The sequence below is a fragment of the Carassius carassius genome, chromosome 45, assembly GCF_963082965.1.
Source record: "Carassius carassius chromosome 45, fCarCar2.1, whole genome shotgun sequence".
In the NCBI taxonomy this organism is placed as follows: Eukaryota; Metazoa; Chordata; class Actinopteri; order Cypriniformes; family Cyprinidae; genus Carassius; species Carassius carassius.
The window spans coordinates 8,803,581-8,822,955 of record NC_081799.1 but is presented as its reverse complement, the minus strand read 5'-3'; the positions used below and the strand labels follow the sequence as shown (position 1 = coordinate 8,822,955).

Below are 19,375 nucleotides of genomic sequence, written 5' to 3'. Positions count from 1 at the left end.
AATAGCCCATGACCGGAAGAGAAGATGAGTTGTTCTGAGTGGGAGGGGAGGTTAATGTTTTTGATTAAAGATTACGAGGACAGATGAATTAAAAAACAAATTATAAAGTGCATGGATATTATTTATAATAAACACTAAAGTATTCCATTAAAAATAAGAATTTAACATTTTGTTTTCATGGTGACTTTAATATCAAAATGTCATCTAGTTTGAAGAATTTAAACTGAGTAGCTTTATTTGTAAACTAAACAAAATGATTGCATAAATATGAAACAAAGAACACAAAATGTTCACTCTTATGTTTTATAGTAAAAATAAAAATAAAAAGTATTAGAGGTATCAATGTGCAGCTTTCTATTTTATTGGTTTCTTAAACAGCTTACTCTTGGATCATCATATCAAGTCATTTCAAATTAATTTCGATTCGGATGTGACTGAAGTGGTGTTTCCTGTGTGGGTGAGTTTTGTGTACTTTGTGATTAGTCCATCTATTTCCATCAGTTCCACCCATTCAGGCTGATTAGCGGGCCAGTTTCAAGCGTAATAAAGGGTAATTAGCCGATCACAGCAACTTTTTTTTTTTTTTTGGAGGCACTGCCTCCCTTGCCTCCTTGGTCAAAATATCTGACTCTGGTAATAAAAAGTAGGCCAAAGTCAATTGTATCAGAGTGGTTGTAACAATACATAATGATTTAATAACAATAGCAGTGCTTAAGGCATGGTAGGCAATTTTGTTTAGGCTAGCAATAGCAAGCTAGCTTTGAAAGCATAAGATCCCACTCTCCATGCAAATCACTCTCCAAAGCCACTACTCCTCAAAACACATGACCGCGCACAAGCAGAGCAGAAGCTAACCAGCGACACGGTGAGACATGGCAATGGTGGAGCTGTCAGATTACCTCATGTCTCTTTCGCCGATGAGAAAACATTACAATACAAAGCTCATAATATTACAATAATAATGCCTTTTGTTCTCGCTCCGTCGTTATGCAAATACATACGTTGACAGGCAGGTACAGCCCATGAACCAAGAGATATGATTGGATGAACATTTTATGGTCCTACGCCTTCCACAGATGATATTAATACATATAAGTACATTTAGACCACTTAACTTAGTGATTGTTATTGGGAAGTGAAGAGACTTTTAACCAGCATAACAAAACATTTTTTAGACCAAATCACCTACCTTGTCTTTAATCGGTCAATGCTAACCACATGCTAAAGTGACAGAGTTTCAGAGCTGCATTAATGGCCTGGAAACAATTTGATCTGCAGTGATCTATCTTTTATTGGTTTCTTTTTTGTGTATTTAAAGCAGTTGTTTTATTGGTTCATGGCACTGACACTAGTGCAATGTTGAATGTGTTGCATCAGAATCATTAGATGTAATAGATGCCACAACTGTGGCAATCTTTAAAAGCTGAGAAGTCATGCTGGGTGTGTGTGCTGCTTCTGGGGCGTTAGCGCTCTTCTGGGGTTTAGTGTACTCTCTTGTGCTGAGCGTTCATTTCGTGACATCCATTTGTTCATAATGAACCGCCAACCACATTGATGTTATTGTTTGTTCAGTCAGTTTTGCTTGCATGAGTTTATTCTCACTAACTCTCATATGCTACATATTGATTAAACTAAAAACTGTGTATGGAAAAATTACCTGGAGGGATGTTTTATTGCTCAGAGTTTGATCTTTCTTTAGCTATTTAGCATTTGCCTCAAGCGTATTGCAAAAGGTCTTATACTATTGTGAATTGCCACTTTTCTTGGTAAATGCATTCGCACACAATGCTTTAGCTAGCTTCCTAAATAAAATCTGTTTTAATGGTGCAAACCCTGGAAGGAAGCAAGCCTGGCAACCCTGGTACGGAGGTTTGTTGATGCAAGAATGAACATCAACATGAGTCATTTTTGCCGATGAACAAACTTAGGGTTAAATTGTTGTGCAATTTATTATCCACAATCTACTTGAATTACTAATTTCAGTAACTTTGAATTATGTTAATGTTTTTTCTATTGAAACAACAGAAGGACACTGCAGAAACCACAGTCGCAAACTGTAGAGTCGAGATTCATATTTGGATTTATTACAGTTTATCACAGATTAATTGATCTAAAGCAGCAGAAATCAAGGTGTTTTTGTATGTTATTAGTCAATTTGCGCTCCATTTCATCTCATCAGTCTATAAGAGAAATAATTGAAATGAAGGAGATTGTCCAGTATATATGATTTCTCCATAAAAGCATCTCTTCTTTTATCTGCGCTCACTTGTGCTCTCTGTCAAGTGGACTCCAGGCGCTCTGCGGTGGAATTCACAAGAACAATTAAATGGCTGATTTGAGTCATGCATGTTCCATCAAATCTCTGACGTCTCACGACGCAACTCTGAGCACCGCAGCTCTCTGCTGGCCAAATTGAAACCCTGTGTCTTCAATCCAAAGATGAGAAATGAAAGAAGCACAAAAGTGAACAGTACAACAGGAAATTCGCTTGAAACCGATTGCAACAGTGGTTGTGAGGGACTGAAAATTCCCCTCTGAAACTCATCTCCTGAAACAATGATTGCTCTATGACGTATGGTTGAAACCAAGAAGACAAATTAAGGGAAATGGTATCTGATTCTACATCGCTCTGTGAACTGTATGATTGTTCACTATTGTCAGTGTGATCAAAAGCTGCATCTGTTCTGGTCAGTATGTGGTCTCAGCTGCCCACTGACACAGTAACCCAGGACTCATCCCATCGCTGCTCAATAGACAAAAACACACCCATCCCGATGCGCTATTTGAGAACTAGCTCAGTGGAGTAATAGTTGATATCAGACATTAATGTTTCAGCATTTAGTACTTGTACATTTGACACAACAAATCTCAGCTGTTGTTTGCGCTCAGGAATGCCTGTCCAGTTTGTGAATTCAGTTTACATTACTGTGGCTTCCTTTTCAGTGATGCCTTATTAATAATGTGATGAGAGAGAGATGAGATGTGATTTATGAGCTGAGATACTGTATGGTTTCCGTATAATGGTTCTGCACTGTAATCAATTAGTGTCTGTAACTGGGGCATGAGTCATTGTGGGTGTAATACAGCAGTGTGACATATAGACAGTAACCCTCCCTCAGTAGTGTGCCAGAATACCGAAGGGATAGAGTGGGGAGGTTGGGTGGAGGGGAGACAGGGACTGACGTCAAGCCATCCTCAACACAGATGGCAGAAATTAACTCTCTGGGTCATTCTACTTTATATAGGGGAAGAAAAAGGTAATGGGTTTGTGATTTTTTTGTGCACAGACATTGTATATTTGATCAAGGGAGTTGATTCGGTGAGTTGATTGGGTTTTCTGGATTTATTATTTTTTTTATAAGATTTTTTTTTTTTTGTCTTGTTGGAGAATTTGGATTTTTTTTTTTCTCATGAAAATTAAGCAATTTCCCCCCAAATTTTCATGATCTTAATGTGAAATAAAAAATAATTATATACAGTATATATATATATGTATAATTATGTATATATGTTTGTGCAGTGTGTAGATTAAAATTAGATAAAAAATTATATTTAAATATGCATTAATTTTGTTTTTCTTTTTGGACGCATACACATTTTTATGTGTATAATCACTTGCTCATTACTATTACTACTACTAATTTTACTTTTATTATTATTATTATATATTTTTTTGAATTATGGCAATTGTTTAATACATTACAAAATATATACAGAAATTAAAATCATCCTGTGTAGACATAATTATTTTTTCTTCCAAATTAACATGAATAAAAAAAATCAGTACAATTTGATTATTTTACATGATTTATTCTATGTATGTTACAATGTAGAGTCACTGTATATTATCAGTAAAACAGGATTTTCAGTAAGAAAAAAATCTTGTTTACTCTGCAAAAAACAATGCATAAATGCTATTTGACTGTTGGTTAACATTACCAACAGGAACATAAAGTTGAACTGAGCAAGAACATAAAGATCCCAAGAGGCTCTTTCAGATCTGTGTGTCATGATACGAAAACCTTAGTATGCTTTCACTTAACAGGTTTCCCGCTATGTGCAATGTATGTGATATTTGTCAGACATATATGAGTTGGGCCAGGAGTGTATCCCAGAGAGTTACAACTGGCAGGCAGCCTTACATAACACAAGCATTCATCAATAAGACAGAGATGCCATTGCGTGTTATATAACAGTCTATTTATTGCACAAAGCTGGGTTTGTTCTGGGGAAAGGGAGTAGTCTGTAGTGGCCAGGGTCACATGGGTGACCAACTCAATAAAAATACGACCTCCGTGTTCCTCAGAATGTGTTCATTTGACAGGTACACTGACTTTCATTTGTTTCAGATGTTCATTTTTACTTATAAACTTTTAAATGTCTCAAGAGGAATGGACAGTATTACTGAAGGCTGTGACTAGCCGAGCTTGAAATCAAAATTGACACATTTTTTCACAGTTCAATCAATTTCAATTTCCAATTTCCAAATTATTATAATTATTATAACACAAGCTCATATTTGTGGGAAGAATGTCAAAATGGCAAGATATAAACTAAAAATTGAGACAAAAAAGTGTGAGATTTGTGAGAAGAAAGTTAGAATTGAAGTATTGACTCTGAATTGCAAGAAAAAAGTCAGAATTGTAAGAAAAAGAAGAAAAAAAAACAAGGAAAAGAGTCAAAACCGTGAGATCCAAACTCGGAATCATAGGAAAAAAGTCAGATTTACAGGATATAAACTCATGATCGAGAGACAAAAAAGTCAGAATTGCAAAACGTAAACTCAGAATTGCAAGAAAAAAGTCAGAATTGTGAATTATATTCTCAGAATTGTGAGGAAAATGTCAGAATTACAAGATACATACTTTTTTTTTCTCACATTTCCCAGTTTACATTTTTGAATTCTCATTTTATGGAATTCTCATTTAATATGTTGTGATTCAGATTATTTTCACAGAATTGTGAAGTATAAACTCAGAATTAAAAGAAAAAAAGTCAGACTTGGGAGATAAAACTGTGCTTTGTGTGAACATTCTCCTATTCTATATCATACAACTCACACATATTGCATAAGAGTATGACATTAAGCCTTTCTCCCATGTGCAGCTTTTTGAAAAATCATTATAATTATGGGTGCATTAAAATCAGGAAATATGTGGGTCTGACAGCAGCTGATCTCTGGAGGCTAAAGGGAGCCGCTGGGGTCAGATTACCTCAGCGCTCATGAGAAAACATGAGTCTGGCTTAACCGTGAGACCACTGTCTTTCTCCATCCACTCACACGTTCATTTATGGCCTCAGGACACATTTCTGATACACTTTGCCAATGCATTTGTGATACGCTCAACAAAGCATCCCAAGCATAATGTTTGGTTTCTAGGTTACAGTTTTGCCTGATACTTACGTCAAGCGATAGTGTTAGTTTTGACATCCGAGCATGGGTCATGTTTCGAAAGCGGAAGTGGTAAAACGAGACTTGCTCTGGCACATTCTGAATTTCTCAACAATTCAAGCTGTCATCCCTATTCTCCGACAGCCGTGAAATGTTGCAGAATGATCAATTATCATAAATATACTCCAACTGCCAGATTTCCTCTGAAGTAATTATATAAATGGTATTAGCTCTAAAAGCATCACCGCTTGACTGATGTAATGCTGATCTGGAAGAAATACAGAAATGCAATCAAGTACTTTTTGAATATTTATGGCACTTTATAAAAACGGTACAAAATCGGGTCCTTTTTTATTTTTCATAAATAGATTTTGCATGAGCTGTTTTATTTTCTATTTATTTGACATCTACACTTATACATTTGGCAGATGCTTTTATTTCCAAACTCCTTAAAAACTGCAGTTGTTAAGCCCCTCCTGAAAAAGAGCAATCTTGATAACCCCATTTTGAGCAATTTTAGACCAATATCTAATCTTCCTTTTATAGGCAAAATTATAGAAAAGGTAGTTTTTAATCGGCTGAACAAATACTTAAACTCAAATGGATACCTGGACCATTTTCAATCTGGTTTTCGACCGCATCACAGCACAGAGACAGCACTCATTAAGATAATAAATGATATTCGCTTAAATTGTGACTCTGGCAAAATATCGGTGCTGGTATTGCTAGATCTCAGTGCTGCGTTTGACACTGTCGATCATAACATACTTCTACAGAGACTGGAAAACTGGGTCGGGCTTTCTGGGATGGTACTCAAATGGTCCAGGTCATACTTAGAAGGGAGAGGCTATTATGTGAGTCTAGGAGAGCATAAGTCTAAGTGGACGTCCATGACATGCAGAGTCCCACAAGGGTCAATTCTTGCACCGCTCTTGTTTAGCCTGTATATGCTCCCACTAAGTCAAATAATGAGAAAGAACCAAATTGCCTATCACAGCTATGCTGATGATACCCAGATTTTACTAGCCTTATCTCCAAATGACTACAGCCCCATTGACTCCCTCTGCCAATGCATTGATGAAATTAATAGTTGGATGTGCCAGAACTTTCTTCAGTTAAACAAGGAAAAAACTGAAATCATTGCGTTTGGAAACAAAGATGAAGTGTTCAAGGTGAATGCATACCTTAACTCTAGGGGTCAAACAACTAAAAATCAAGTCAGGAATCTTGGTGTGATTCTGGAGACAGACCTTAGTTTCAGTAGTCATGTCAACGCAGTAACTACATCAGCATACTATCATTTAAAAAACATTGCAAGAATTTGTTTCCAGTCAAGACTTGGAGAAACTTGTTCATGCCTTTATCACCAGCAGGGTGGACTATTGTAATGGGCTCCTCACCAGCCTTCCCACAAAGACCATCAGACAGCTGCAGCTCATCCAGAACACTGCTTCTAGGATTCTCACTAGAACAAGAAAATCTGAGCATATCACACCAGTCCTCAGGTCCTTACACTGGCTTCCAGTTACATTTAGGATTGATTTTAAAGTACTTTTACTCGTATATAAGTCAATAAATGACCTAGGACCGAAATATATTTCAGATATCCTCACTGAATATAAACCTAACAGACACCTCAGATCATTAGGATAGAGTCAGTTAGAAATACCAAGGGTTCACACAAAACAAGGGGAGTCCTCCTTTAGTTACTATGCTGCCCGCAGTTGGAATCAGCTTCCAGAAGAGATCAGATGTGCTAAAACACTAGTCACATTTAAATCTAGACTTAAAACTCATCTGTTTAGCTGTGCATTTATTGAATGAGAACTGTGCAATGTCCGAACTGATTGCACTATATTTCCACAGTTTTTTTATTTTATGTAAAATCATTTTCTAACTGTTTTAAATTCATTTTAAATAAGTCAATTTTTTAATAATTTTAAAAGTTTTAAAATTGCTTGTTTTATTCTTGTTATTATTTTTCTTCATTATTATTTTACTTTCTTTTATGTAAAGCACTTTGAATTACCATTGTGTACGAAATGTGCTATATAAATAAACTTGCCTTGCCTTGCCTTGCCTTTTATCCAAATTGTATTCAGGCTATATAACCATTTATTTTTTATATTTATATTAATATTTTTTTAATATCCTTTTACTTTTTAAGTTTGGGATGTCTAAATGCAAATTCAAACCCTGGTTTGTCTGATTTTCCACACATAAAAATATTAAAATTAAAATTATAGTAATTAATAATAATAATAATAATAATAATGAAATGGGTAAAAGGGTTCAAATGTAAAAAATAAAACATTTCTTAATAGGGGTAGCTATTTTATGTCTGTTTTGTACTTGTTTATAAACTCAAACCATAAATGTAAAAAAAAAAATCAGTCTTACAATAACTTGGGTAATAGGGTTGCAGTTATGCTTGACTAATGCTGAACAACTGAGAAACTGAAATAAGGTTATTCCCTTTCCTTCCCATCATGCTGCTGAAAGCACCCAAATGATGTCACATCCTGTGTTTCACAATGTTAGGGGACCTTACTTTTTTTGTAATTGCAGAATTGATGTGGCAACAGAGCTACATAGTATGTTATGTACAAAGCTAAATATTATTTATATTATTTATGGTAAGACAAAATAGGTTTTAATTGAAAGTATATGTTTAATTAAATTAGTATCAATATTTTCAATTTAATTTTTATTTTATCAATATTATTTTCATTTTAATTGTTGAAGCGTAACTTGATTTCACAAGATAATGCAACTAGTTTACACTGTGGTGAATTAGTGGCCAAGTATGAATTGTCACACGGCAATGCGAGTACTAAACTAAGTTCTTTCATGTCTTATTGCACTTAAACTGTCAAATAATCACACTTTTATGTTAAAAACATTAAATTAAACATTATAGATTATTGGGAAAGGCGAAAATGAGTCTTTAAATAGGAGTATTTGTTGTTTTATAAATTATCTACTTATGCTAGGTTAATCTTAGATAATACTTTATTTTAAAAACAACAAAACAATAAAAAGTTTAGTTAGTATCTCTAATGCTTGAAAAAAAAATAGCCATGGGACAAAAGAGAGTATTATATATGTAGTCTATACACAGAAGCTGCTCCACTACGTTAGCGGAGCAACTAGCTGAAATTGAACAAGTTTGACATGATTTCTGAAACATTAATTGAATCAACAGAAAAAACCCTTCACACACACTACCTTCCTTTGTGTTTGTCATACTTTGCTGTGGCTTTTCCCCGTCAAAATCTTCTCACACATATTTGTGCCATAATCTTTCTAAGAGCAGGACTGTGTCTGTGACAGATCTTGGAGATGTATTCTCTCTGTTTGCGACCGGTGTAGGATATGTAATCTCTCCCTTGAAACTAGGCCATGGCGTGATTTCATATTTGTTACACTGCCAATAGCACACTGCCTGTCACAAAGAGCATCCATTTATTATGCTGTCCCTCCGGCACTTGTGTTCTAACAGATCACCTTTAGAGCACATCTACTCCCCTTCAAAGTACATATTTCATTATGTATTGTTTTAGGGCTCACATTATATCGAGGGATACTTTATCCATATTGTTTGTGATGCTTTCAATAATAAATGGCATAATGCATTTGTGACGAGTGGGGCGGGGCCGAGGGACATGGGAGCGAGGCCGGGGGAGTGATTGGAGATGAACTACACCTGTTCGTCCCACCGGTCTCGAGGCCCATGGAGGAGATGGAAGGATATAAAACTGGAGCGACGACAGTGAAGGACGAGAGAGGACCAGGCCTGGGCTTTTAGTTGTGTTTTGGTTTTTATTTTATGCGCACCAGTCGTCCGTGAGGGGCTGGTGCGCTGTTTTGTGTTTATTTTGTTATTAAAATGTTTTTGATTGTCCGCCGGTTCCCGCCTCCTTCTTCCGGATGAATATGAAGGTTGATATCGTTACAGCATTCAAATGCTGTCAGACTGAAAAACAAGGTGTTATACAAGGATATGAGCGAATGAATAGTAGGGTATTTGGTGTGAGCTATCCTGTTGCTAGGGTGTTCTGTGTGTTTTTTAAAAGAACACTCCGCTTTTTTTAAAAAAATAGGCTCATTTTCCAACTCCCCTAGAGTTAAATAGTTGAGTTTTACCGTTCTTAAATCCATTGAGACGTTCTCTGGGTCTGGCGGTAGCACTTTTAGCTTAGCTTTGCATAGATCATCGAATCTGATTAGACTGTAGCACTGAGAGTTTCTATATTTTTCCTATTCACTTCTGTAGTTACATCGTGTACTAAGACAGACTGAAAATGAAAAATTATTTGGTCATTTTTGAGCGAGATGCTAATGGTCAGATTCAGTGATCTATGCTAAGCTAAGCTAAAAGTGCTGCCACCAGACCCGGAGATCGGCTGAATGAATTAAAAAAACAGTATGCAACAGGTGTTGTAACAGTGTGTAACAGGTGTTGTTATGCAACTACTAAATGGGATGTTCTGAGTGGTTCTTATGGTGTTTTTATGATGAGAAATACTGTTTTGAGCAGTTGGTTTGGTGGTACAATGCACTAACTAAATGGGGTGCTCTGATTGGTTCTTTATCTGTTGCTTAAGTGTTCTAAGTTGTTCTTAGAATGTTGCAGTGTTGTTGCTATGCAGTTGCTAAATGAGTGTTCTGATTAGATATTTAGTTGTTACTTGAGTGATCTAAGTGATTCTTATGGTGTTGCTAAAGTGTTTTAAGTAGTTACTACTTTATGGTGTTGCTATGCAATTGCCAATTGGGGTTTTCTGGTCGTTCTTAAGTTGTTGTTTAAGTGTTCTGTATGGTTCTCAAGGTGTTGCTCTACAGTGTGTGCTGTGAGGTTCTGTCTTTTGAGTCTTGATTAGTTGTTAAACTCTTTATGAATGATTGTTACTATACCGTTATTGTTGGTGGTAAGGCTTTCTAGCCGGCTGCCAGGTTGTTGCTATACCTTTGCTATTAATCTGCATGTTTTATTATTCAGGCAGATATAATCAGCAATATTCTACTCACACTGTTGCTCCATTATGACAGTAATTCACTTTGTGCGGCAGAATATGGTTTGAATTACTGTCCATTATTGTGGCACTTTTCACAACACACTGACGCGCAAAACTGAGTTTGCATATACTTACACATAAGAGTTTGTTTCAGACCTTTTGAAGAATTTCTTTTTATTTATTTATTTTTCTATGGTGGGGGAAGTGAAAGTAAAAAATGGGCAAGTAAAACACTGACCTGACTAAGCCAGCGGAAAACATCCTTATTGTTAAGCCCTGCCATAAAAGACTTTTCTAAAGGGGTTTGTTGCATTTGTTACATTGGAATGAGTTGGAAAGAAGCACCTGCTGGTCTGAGCCAGTTATTTTCCACCATGACAGTAAATAAACAGTCCACCTGCTATCAGTTAGCTCAGTGGTTGAGGCTTGGGGAACGGGAGAGTAGAATGGGCGGTACCAGTTGCTTCAGGGCAGGACATTCATCTCACATCTGTTTCCGTTTCACACCCTGCCTGCCTTTGCTTGTGTGTGTCTGTTTGAGAACAAATGTGTGTGTGTGGGCTTTGTGTGCTGGAAAACCATCTTGGCAGACCGGAATCTATGTTCCCAGAGAGATGCAGGTGACAAGGAAGTGCATGATGGGAAAGACTTACTATGGAGAAGGTTAGATTTTTGATACAAACCATGATCTGAGGCATGCGTGTGTCTGTGCCTTAGTTTGAGAAAGCAGAAGTGTGTAGCAGAAGTATATTGTAGAGCTAACAGAGACTGACTGTACTAATGACCATGTTTGTTCATGTTTTGCTTGAGTTTACCCTGCTTTTGTTACTCGTGGACACATGAAAGCAATTGGTGTAATTTTTCTTGGGTTTGTGACAAGTGGATTTGTTTATTCTGCATGTGCAATTGAAGTGTTTTTGTTGAAAAGATTTCTGTGGTGTGCAACAGAATACAAAATCTAAGCCCCCACTTAATCAACCTATTTACTTTCATAAAGCTACCATAAAAAGTTTGTCTTGATTTTTTTTTCTCCCATCACCAAGGTCAGTGTAGCCAGTAGCCAAACAACTATTTACAGCAGGCTTTGTTTTAGGACACTTCTGGAGGTAATATAGTAATATATATTTTTTAAATGTATTATTCCAATTCAATTTGCAGTAATAACAGCAAATAAAGATGGATCTAAAAAAGAAGCCTTAGTATTGGGATGCATCTAGGAGATCTTGATTTGACCTGCGCCCTACGTGCCCTTGTCGAAATGCCTCCCAAAAGTGGGTGCTGACTCTATCCTTGTATGAAACGCTCACGTCTCACAATCCAGTCAATTCTATATGGACAAAATCAAGTCCTAGTCCAAGTCCTAGTTTTTCTCATTGTATATTCTTTTTCAGAAATACGTCACATTGCAGAGGTAAAACTGGGTTATGAATGCATGTTTTATGTTGACTTTGAAGTTAAGAACCGTGAAGTGATTAATATTAAATTTTGTGCGAACATCGTCCAGTCCAGAAGGTTTAGGAAGGTTTAAGATCTCTCAGACAGAAACTTTCTTCTTAGAATTTTTAGTTTTACTTTCCCTCCTCTCTGTTTGATGATTACTAATGTCTTGTTTTTTTTTTTTTTACCTTCAGGAACATGGGCCTTTAGCTGCCTCACTGGCTTATGTAAGCAGGACGATCTAGTACACAGACGCCCAGAGACATTCCATCGGACAGAAAGGGTCTGAAGAAAATTAAAGGAAGGGAGGAGTTGACAACAGATGAATCAGTCACAGAAATACAGGGAAGCACACTGGACGCAATGAGGGAGGAGAGTGAAGGAATTTTACGGTTTCGACTTTCTCTCGTTGAACACTGACAAGTCCATTTAAAGCCTGCCGTGCTCAGGGGAGAGTCCCCTGATATGAACCCCACGTCTTTGGGATCTGGAAGGCAAACACGCACTTATGCCAGGGCCTGAGTGGGTTTTCCACCATGTCATGGTAGCATTGTACGCCAAAACATCAACCATTAAAAAAAAATTGTAAACTGTAGACTTGGACAATGCATGTTGTGTAACACCAATCTGAAACTGGTTTCCAGCAAAAGCTTCCTCTAGCATCAGCTCCACTGTATCACCATATCTTTTTACATTGCATACATTTATCGTCCACTCTCCCAATTCCTGGGATTACCAGCTCAAGTCCAGGTGCAGTTGACCATGGGGTGCCGGCAGAGTTCAGAGGAAAAGGAGGCCGCCCGGCGCTCACGTCACATTGATCGACGTCTGCGCTCAGAAAGCCAGCGGCAGCGGCGTGAGATCAAACTTCTGCTGCTCGGAACCAGCAACTCTGGCAAGAGCACCATCGTGAAGCAGATGAAGATCATCCATAGTGGAGGTTTCAACCTGGAGGCCTGCAAGGAATACAAGCCCCTTATCCTCTACAACGCCATTGACTCGCTCACCCGCATCATTCGTGCCCTTGCCACCTTGAAGATCGACTTCCACAACCCCGATCGGGCTTACGACGCAGTGCAACTATTTGCACTCACCGGACCTGCCGAGAGCAAGGGTGAGATCACGCCAGAGCTCCTGGGGGTGATGAAGCGATTGTGGGCTGATCCAGGGGTCCAGGAGTGCTTTTGCCGTTCCAATGAGTACCACCTAGAGGACAATACATCCTATTATCTAAACGACCTGGAGCGCATTTCTGCGCCTGAGTACATCCCAACCGTCGAGGACATTCTGCGCTCACGTGACATGACCACTGGCATTGTTGAGAACAAATTTACCTTCAAGGAGCTCACCTTCAAAATGGTGGACGTGGGCGGCCAGCGTTCAGAAAGGAAGAAGTGGATCCACTGTTTTGAGGGTGTGACTGCCATTATATTCTGTGTGGAGCTCAGTGGCTATGACCTCAAGCTTTATGAAGACAACCAGACGGTAAGGAGAGCCCAATTTTGCATTCAGGCCATTAGTGTGAACAGATAATGCAGACAGAGACACATGAACTCCATGTTATCTACACTAGGCTACGTACTTCTCTACAGTAAATTCATCTTGTCCGTGGCACTGACAAACAAACTGCTTTTATCATCTTGAATTCACATTTCCTGTAGCACACAAGTTTCCGTTTCATTCAAGCTATTTAGAGACCTAACAGTACCCTGTTAAAAGACCAGCATAGCGTGTTGTGTTTTAAACACTGATCTTCCTAGTAGATTTGGACTGAATTAACCATCAAGGCTATATTGGTAATCTAACTTCATCAGAAAGATAACGCTGGGCGACCAGCCAAAGGTAGGTAGTTTAACCAGCCTAAGCTGGCTGTTGGTCTTAGCAGGTCTAGCCTTTTGAAGATGATGATTTGACTCTTTGATCTGAGATAGGTATTGGGCCCTTTTCAGCAGTTTAGACAGGGAGATCACCTGGCCTCAAAACACAAATTAAGATATTTTTGATAAAAGCTTTCTGAACCCTGCATAGACAGCAACGCAGCTACCATGTTTAAGGCCCAGAAGGTAGTAAGGACATCGTTAAAATAGTCCATGTGACATCCGTTCTGAAAGCTATGAAGCTACAAGAATACTTTTTGTGTACAAATAAAACAAAAATAACTTTATTTAACAAATTTTCTCTTTCATGTAAGTCTCCGCCATGCATTCAAGAGAGTATCACAACACATGCATGTGATGCTGTTGATGCAGGAGCAGCCATTCTGATGTTGTGGTACTCTAATGAATGCACATCAAAGACTGACACATAAGAAAACAGATAGTTATTTTTGTTTTCTTTGAGCACAAAAAATATTCTTGTAGCTTCATAAAATTACTATTTTAATGATGTCCTTACTACTTTCTGGTAAACGTGGTAGTTGTGTGGCTGTCTATGCAGGGTCAGAGAGCTCTCAAATTTCATCGAAAATATCTTAACTTGTGTTCTGAAGGTGAAGGAAGGTATCAAGGGTTTGCAATGACATGAGGGTGAGTAATTAATGAGAGATCTTTCTTTTTTTCCCAACAATTCCAAAACAATTCCATAAAAACATATTAACAAGAAACCATAGGTTAAGAGCTTTACTGTTGTTCTAGCCAAACAACTTTGCAGTTCTGTCAATAGCCTATTGGGCAGCATGTTGATATATAGTTTGATTCCCAACTCAAGGTCCTTTGCCGATCCCATTGACTTTTCTCCACCCTATACTTTCCTGTCTGATCTGTACAGTCATATTTAATAAAGACAAAAAAAGGGTGAAAATATAATTTTGCTGTGCTGTTTGTAAACGTTCTTTGGATCTATGGTTTCGGGAAAAACATTTAATCTTTGAACTATTTTGTAATGACAAAACATGTGACAATTGTTAGCTAACCATACATTTGGCAAGTGCACCCCAGACTGGGAGACCACAGTAAACTAGCTAAGACTAGCAAATTAGCTAAGAAGGAGTGTACAACCATTGAAATTCATGTTAGCTTAAGCTACTCTTTATAGAGGACTTCCCATCAATTAATAGCAAATGGTATTTACAGGGTAAACCCGATTATATTTGCCTCCAACGTTAATTAAATGTGTGTTTATGTTGAGACTCAGAATTAACTTTTCTAAATGACCATCTTACCACATACATTCTCTCTCCATGTGGTAAAGCTAATTGCTTATGAGTGAGTTCAAAGACAGCATACCTGTGTGCGCTACGCTAAACCTTTTCCCTCGACTCACAACAAGAACTTCCAAGCAGTGGATTAGCCTGGAATATCAATTAGAGTTGGGGAGTTAAAAATAAAAGTGTTCTGCGAGTCTTGGTGGGAGTGAGGGGGGATGTACAAGAGTGATAATTGAGTTCACAGTTCAAGGTGTCAGGGTGTACCCGCGAGAATTATCAGCTTTAACACTGGGGAAAATCACTCATGTGATGGGGGTCAGAGAAAGTTTTGTGTGTCTTCTGCTAGAAAGTTTGAAAGAATAAGGAAGTAACAAGCTGAAAGAGGAGTGAGGAACCTGTATGAAGGAATTAGCATCTCACTGGGGAATGGTGAAACAAGAATATATTGAAGGGGGAAGGGTGAACCTCCTCCAGTGGTTTTTGTGGATTTGCCATCTCTTCTGGTTGAGAACCGTTGCAGCAGTCAGAGATAGCTTGAGGTAATCTTCGAATATGATTTATTTAGCATGTTTACAAGGTGCGTTGATGATTTTCATGGTAGATTTAAATGAAATTAATGTTTTTAAAGGGCACATGCTTGTATTATGCAAAATTCACTTTTACATGTTGAACATAAATGTGTGTTGGAAGTGTGTGTACACAAACACCCTATAATGATAAAAATCCACCCGCTCTCTTTTTTAAAATCCCCATTAATCATAAGCAGTGTCTCAGAACAAACTGTTCCTAGAATCCGTAAAATGTGACATCACATTTTACAAGCTCCGCCCACGACTGTTGACGGGCACTGCCGGATTAGCAGGGATTAGTCATATAATGCAAGAGGATGGGAATAATGGCTAAAACATACATAAAATGAAAATACTAGGGCTGGGCAAGTTAATGTGTTATTATCACGTTAACACATTAATTGATTGACACCTACCCACCCATCAAGTGTTGTCCTGCGCCGCACTCTGCAGCGATGGGTCCCACGATTGTGCAGGTCTCTAATAGGCAGATGCCTGTTATAATGTTATGATCGAGGCTCTGGACTCTGAGCATAACTTGTTTTTCTATAACAAACTATAAAATATTTTCTATAAAAACGTTAATGTCCTGGCAGTGACAAATAGCTTGTTTTATATTTAATTTAATTACATTAATGTTGTAAGTTGAGATTTAGGCTACAGTAAATTTTTTAACTGCTACTATGTAAAAGGAACACTGCTGTAAAAAGCACCTTATTTGTTTAAAGTGTTTGCAAACCAAAGGTTATTACACTTGTGTTCATATAGCAGTAGGCCTACTTTTTAATGAAAAAAGTGCACAATGCACTACTGTTGAATGCATTATTAGTTTAATGCAATTAATTGTGCTTAATTGTAAACAATAATGTGATTAATCGCAGACAATAATGTGATTAATCGCGATTAAAACATTTTATCATTGCCCAGCACTAAAAAATACATACAAAAACAAAACCAAATTAAACCCTGCGGCTCGTGACGATATACTTTATGTGTAAAGATGCTTCTTGCTTTATGGAAGATCGCAAACTAATAAGTGCATTACCGCCACCTATCTCTCAAATTGACCATTGACACTCTTTCTACAATCTCAATTTGGAGTGTCAATGGTCCACTTTAGAGATAGGAGGCGGTAATGCACTTATAAGTTTGCAAAACTCAGAAAGTTGAAACTAATATGGTTTAAAATGCATGATTTCAGCACCATAAACATGATAATAAATATAAACGGATGTTTTTAGCAGAGTATCCAAAGTACAAGCTATAAAGGCACAGTCCTATTCTGGAAAATGGGCAGGGAGCAGGAGCTAAATTGCATTTAAAGAGACATGCAAAAAATAATAATTTTGGGGTATTTTTGGACTGAAATTTAAGAGGCACATTCTGGGGACACCTGAGACTTATAATACATCTTGTAAAAAGGGGCATAATAGGTGCCCTTTAAACTCAATAAATGGATTGTATTTTCTTAACACAAGTTCTTGGTTTTACAGTATTGTAAATGGTGCATCATTTAGCTTTAGGATATCTTAAATATCCTGTTTCAGATATATATTATATTACGGAAGTAAAACAGCTTGCTAATGTCATGTAATTTTACAGTAAATTACAGTGGATAAATATGATACATCAGATTTTTTTCCCCTATGTTCATGAGAAAGTTGTTGTTGCTGTGCTAAGTTTTTTGTTCTCCTTGACCATCCATGAAAGGCTCGTGGAAAATTTGGGCTAAACAGGGCCTCACGAGTTTCGTAAACGTACGCTAACAGCTACAGTAGATGAGCGTGTGTTTGAGCTCCAGGGTCTGGGGTGAGCCTCTGAATTAGATTACTCAATAAGCACTCATCTCTGAACTGGCCCACATGTGCTGCCGCTTGTGTGCTGCCAATCTGCTCTGGTTCTGCCAGTATGGAGCAGAATTTGTGTAATGACAATGTGCATTCACTCACTCGCACGCATCGGGTGAGGCAAAAGGGATCAGTGCGGTCACCAAATGATTGAGTCAGAGTGGCAGAGTAGGGTTTAAAGCAATTTTTCGTGGTCTTAAAAAAGTCAGTCTGAATGGACTGTCTGTCACAGGGAGAGATACGAGCATTAGAAGAAAAATTGAACGACGATTCTCCAAAGAATGTAGTTAATAGGAGGCAATCATGGTGACTTGTGTGTTAAATAGACAATTTTGACTAAGAAGACAGGGTCGGGCAAGTGACACTAAAAGCTTTTGTGCTGCAGTAATGTGTCTAGACAACCACTACTGTGTATATGACTTTTGAACACAGTCATATAGGAAAACATGACTCTATTAAAATGTCTGGCTAAATGAACAGCCGATTTCTCAGCATATTAAGCCAGTATACAGCTACAGGCTGAAATATCATGCTCACTAAAAACAGATTTTTGAGCCAAGTGGTTTTGAATGGAACAAATAAATTAGTCACAATTGCTAAATAGTCATGAAGTAAAGTCAACTGGTTCATCTAGGTTATTATTATTGTTTGTATTTTATGAAAATAATTGTAATTTTAGGCTTTAATTAGCATGCTAACAGTGTTCTGTTTCATAGCTGTTAGACAATTTGCATGAAAAAACCCTCTTGTTTTTTTTATGTTTTGTTTTTTTAAATCCATCCCCTTTAAAGCACCTCCCCTACAGCAAAACACGTTGTTCACAGAAGGGTGTCTTTGGCTGTTGTTTGCATCCCAAGTAGGTTTTTGAGTATCCCATTGGATTGGGGGCAGTAAGATTTGATTTGAAGTGACAGTTAAAACATAACATTACAAAAGATTTCTGTTTTAAATACATGCTGTTCTTTTGAACAAAAAAATAATAATAATCCAGGTTTTTCCTGAAAAGCCCTTTTTATCACAGTTTCCACAAACATAATCAGCCACATAACTGTTTTCAACATTAAGACTTCAAGATCAAAAACCAAAAAATCTTAATTATATGTACGGGTATATTAATTTAAATCATATAATAATCTGAATCCAGGTCTTATTGCTCATTAAAACCTCTATATAATTAAAAACAACAACAAAAACAAAATATGTGAAACATGTTTGATATTTTAAGGCAAGTTTTTCCAGAACACAGCAAACACTCCGAACCCTCCCCAGATAATGAATTACCTCCTGTGTGTATCTATATATTTCCATCTGTCATGAACTTTGCAAAAAGCAGTTTTACTCAGGCCTAAGTGGAGCAATATTTTATAGACGGTGGTTTTCCAGACATTTAGGAAACATTTTAGTTACAGCATTAAAATCCCATGGTCACACTTTAGTTTGGGGACCAGTTCTAACTATTAGCTTTGACTTTTGCCTCTGTTAACTACTTATTTGCTGCTTATTAATAGTTAGTTAGGTAGTTGTTAAGTTTGGTAAGGATTAAGGGATCAAAAATATGGTCTTACAGTATTAGCCATTAAACATTAAACAGTTAGTTATTCAAAAAAAGAAAATTCTGTCATTAATTACTCACCCTCATGTCGTTCCAAACCTGTAAGACCTTTATTAGTATCTGGAACACAAATTAAGATATTTTTGATGAAATCTGAGCACTTTCTGACAGGGACAGATTTTTGAGTGAACTATTCCTTTAATGTGTGCTTTATAAGTATGAATGAACAGCCAATATGCATATGCATGCTTATAAGCAACAAGTTAATAGTCATAATTGGTCCCTAAATTAAAGTGTTATCAGTCCCACCTATTTTGATTTTCACCATGCTTCAACCCTACTTTTAAGTAATTGTTTGACCTAATGAAAGCAAATTCAACAGATTTGAATAGAAATGTCTTCTCTTCTGTAGTCC

At 37.2% G+C, this 19,375-nt stretch overlaps 1 protein-coding gene across 2 annotated transcripts in view; it reads left to right on the top strand.

Moving 5' to 3' along the window:
• Window positions 1-19,375, top strand: part of gnaz (guanine nucleotide binding protein (G protein), alpha z polypeptide) — a 45,557-nt gene that overhangs the window by 14,123 nt on the left and 12,059 nt on the right. The window contains exons 1-2 of one of the 2 annotated variants that reach the window (XM_059539977.1): window positions 10,911-11,073; window positions 12,042-13,332. In XM_059539977.1, coding sequence (XP_059395960.1) covers window positions 12,610-13,332 — 723 coding nt within the window. In that variant the 5' untranslated portion in view covers window positions 10,911-11,073; window positions 12,042-12,609. Of the gene's footprint in view, window positions 1-10,910; window positions 11,074-12,041; window positions 13,333-19,375 lie in introns of those variants that run through there. The other variant, XM_059539976.1, reaches the window with a different exon arrangement.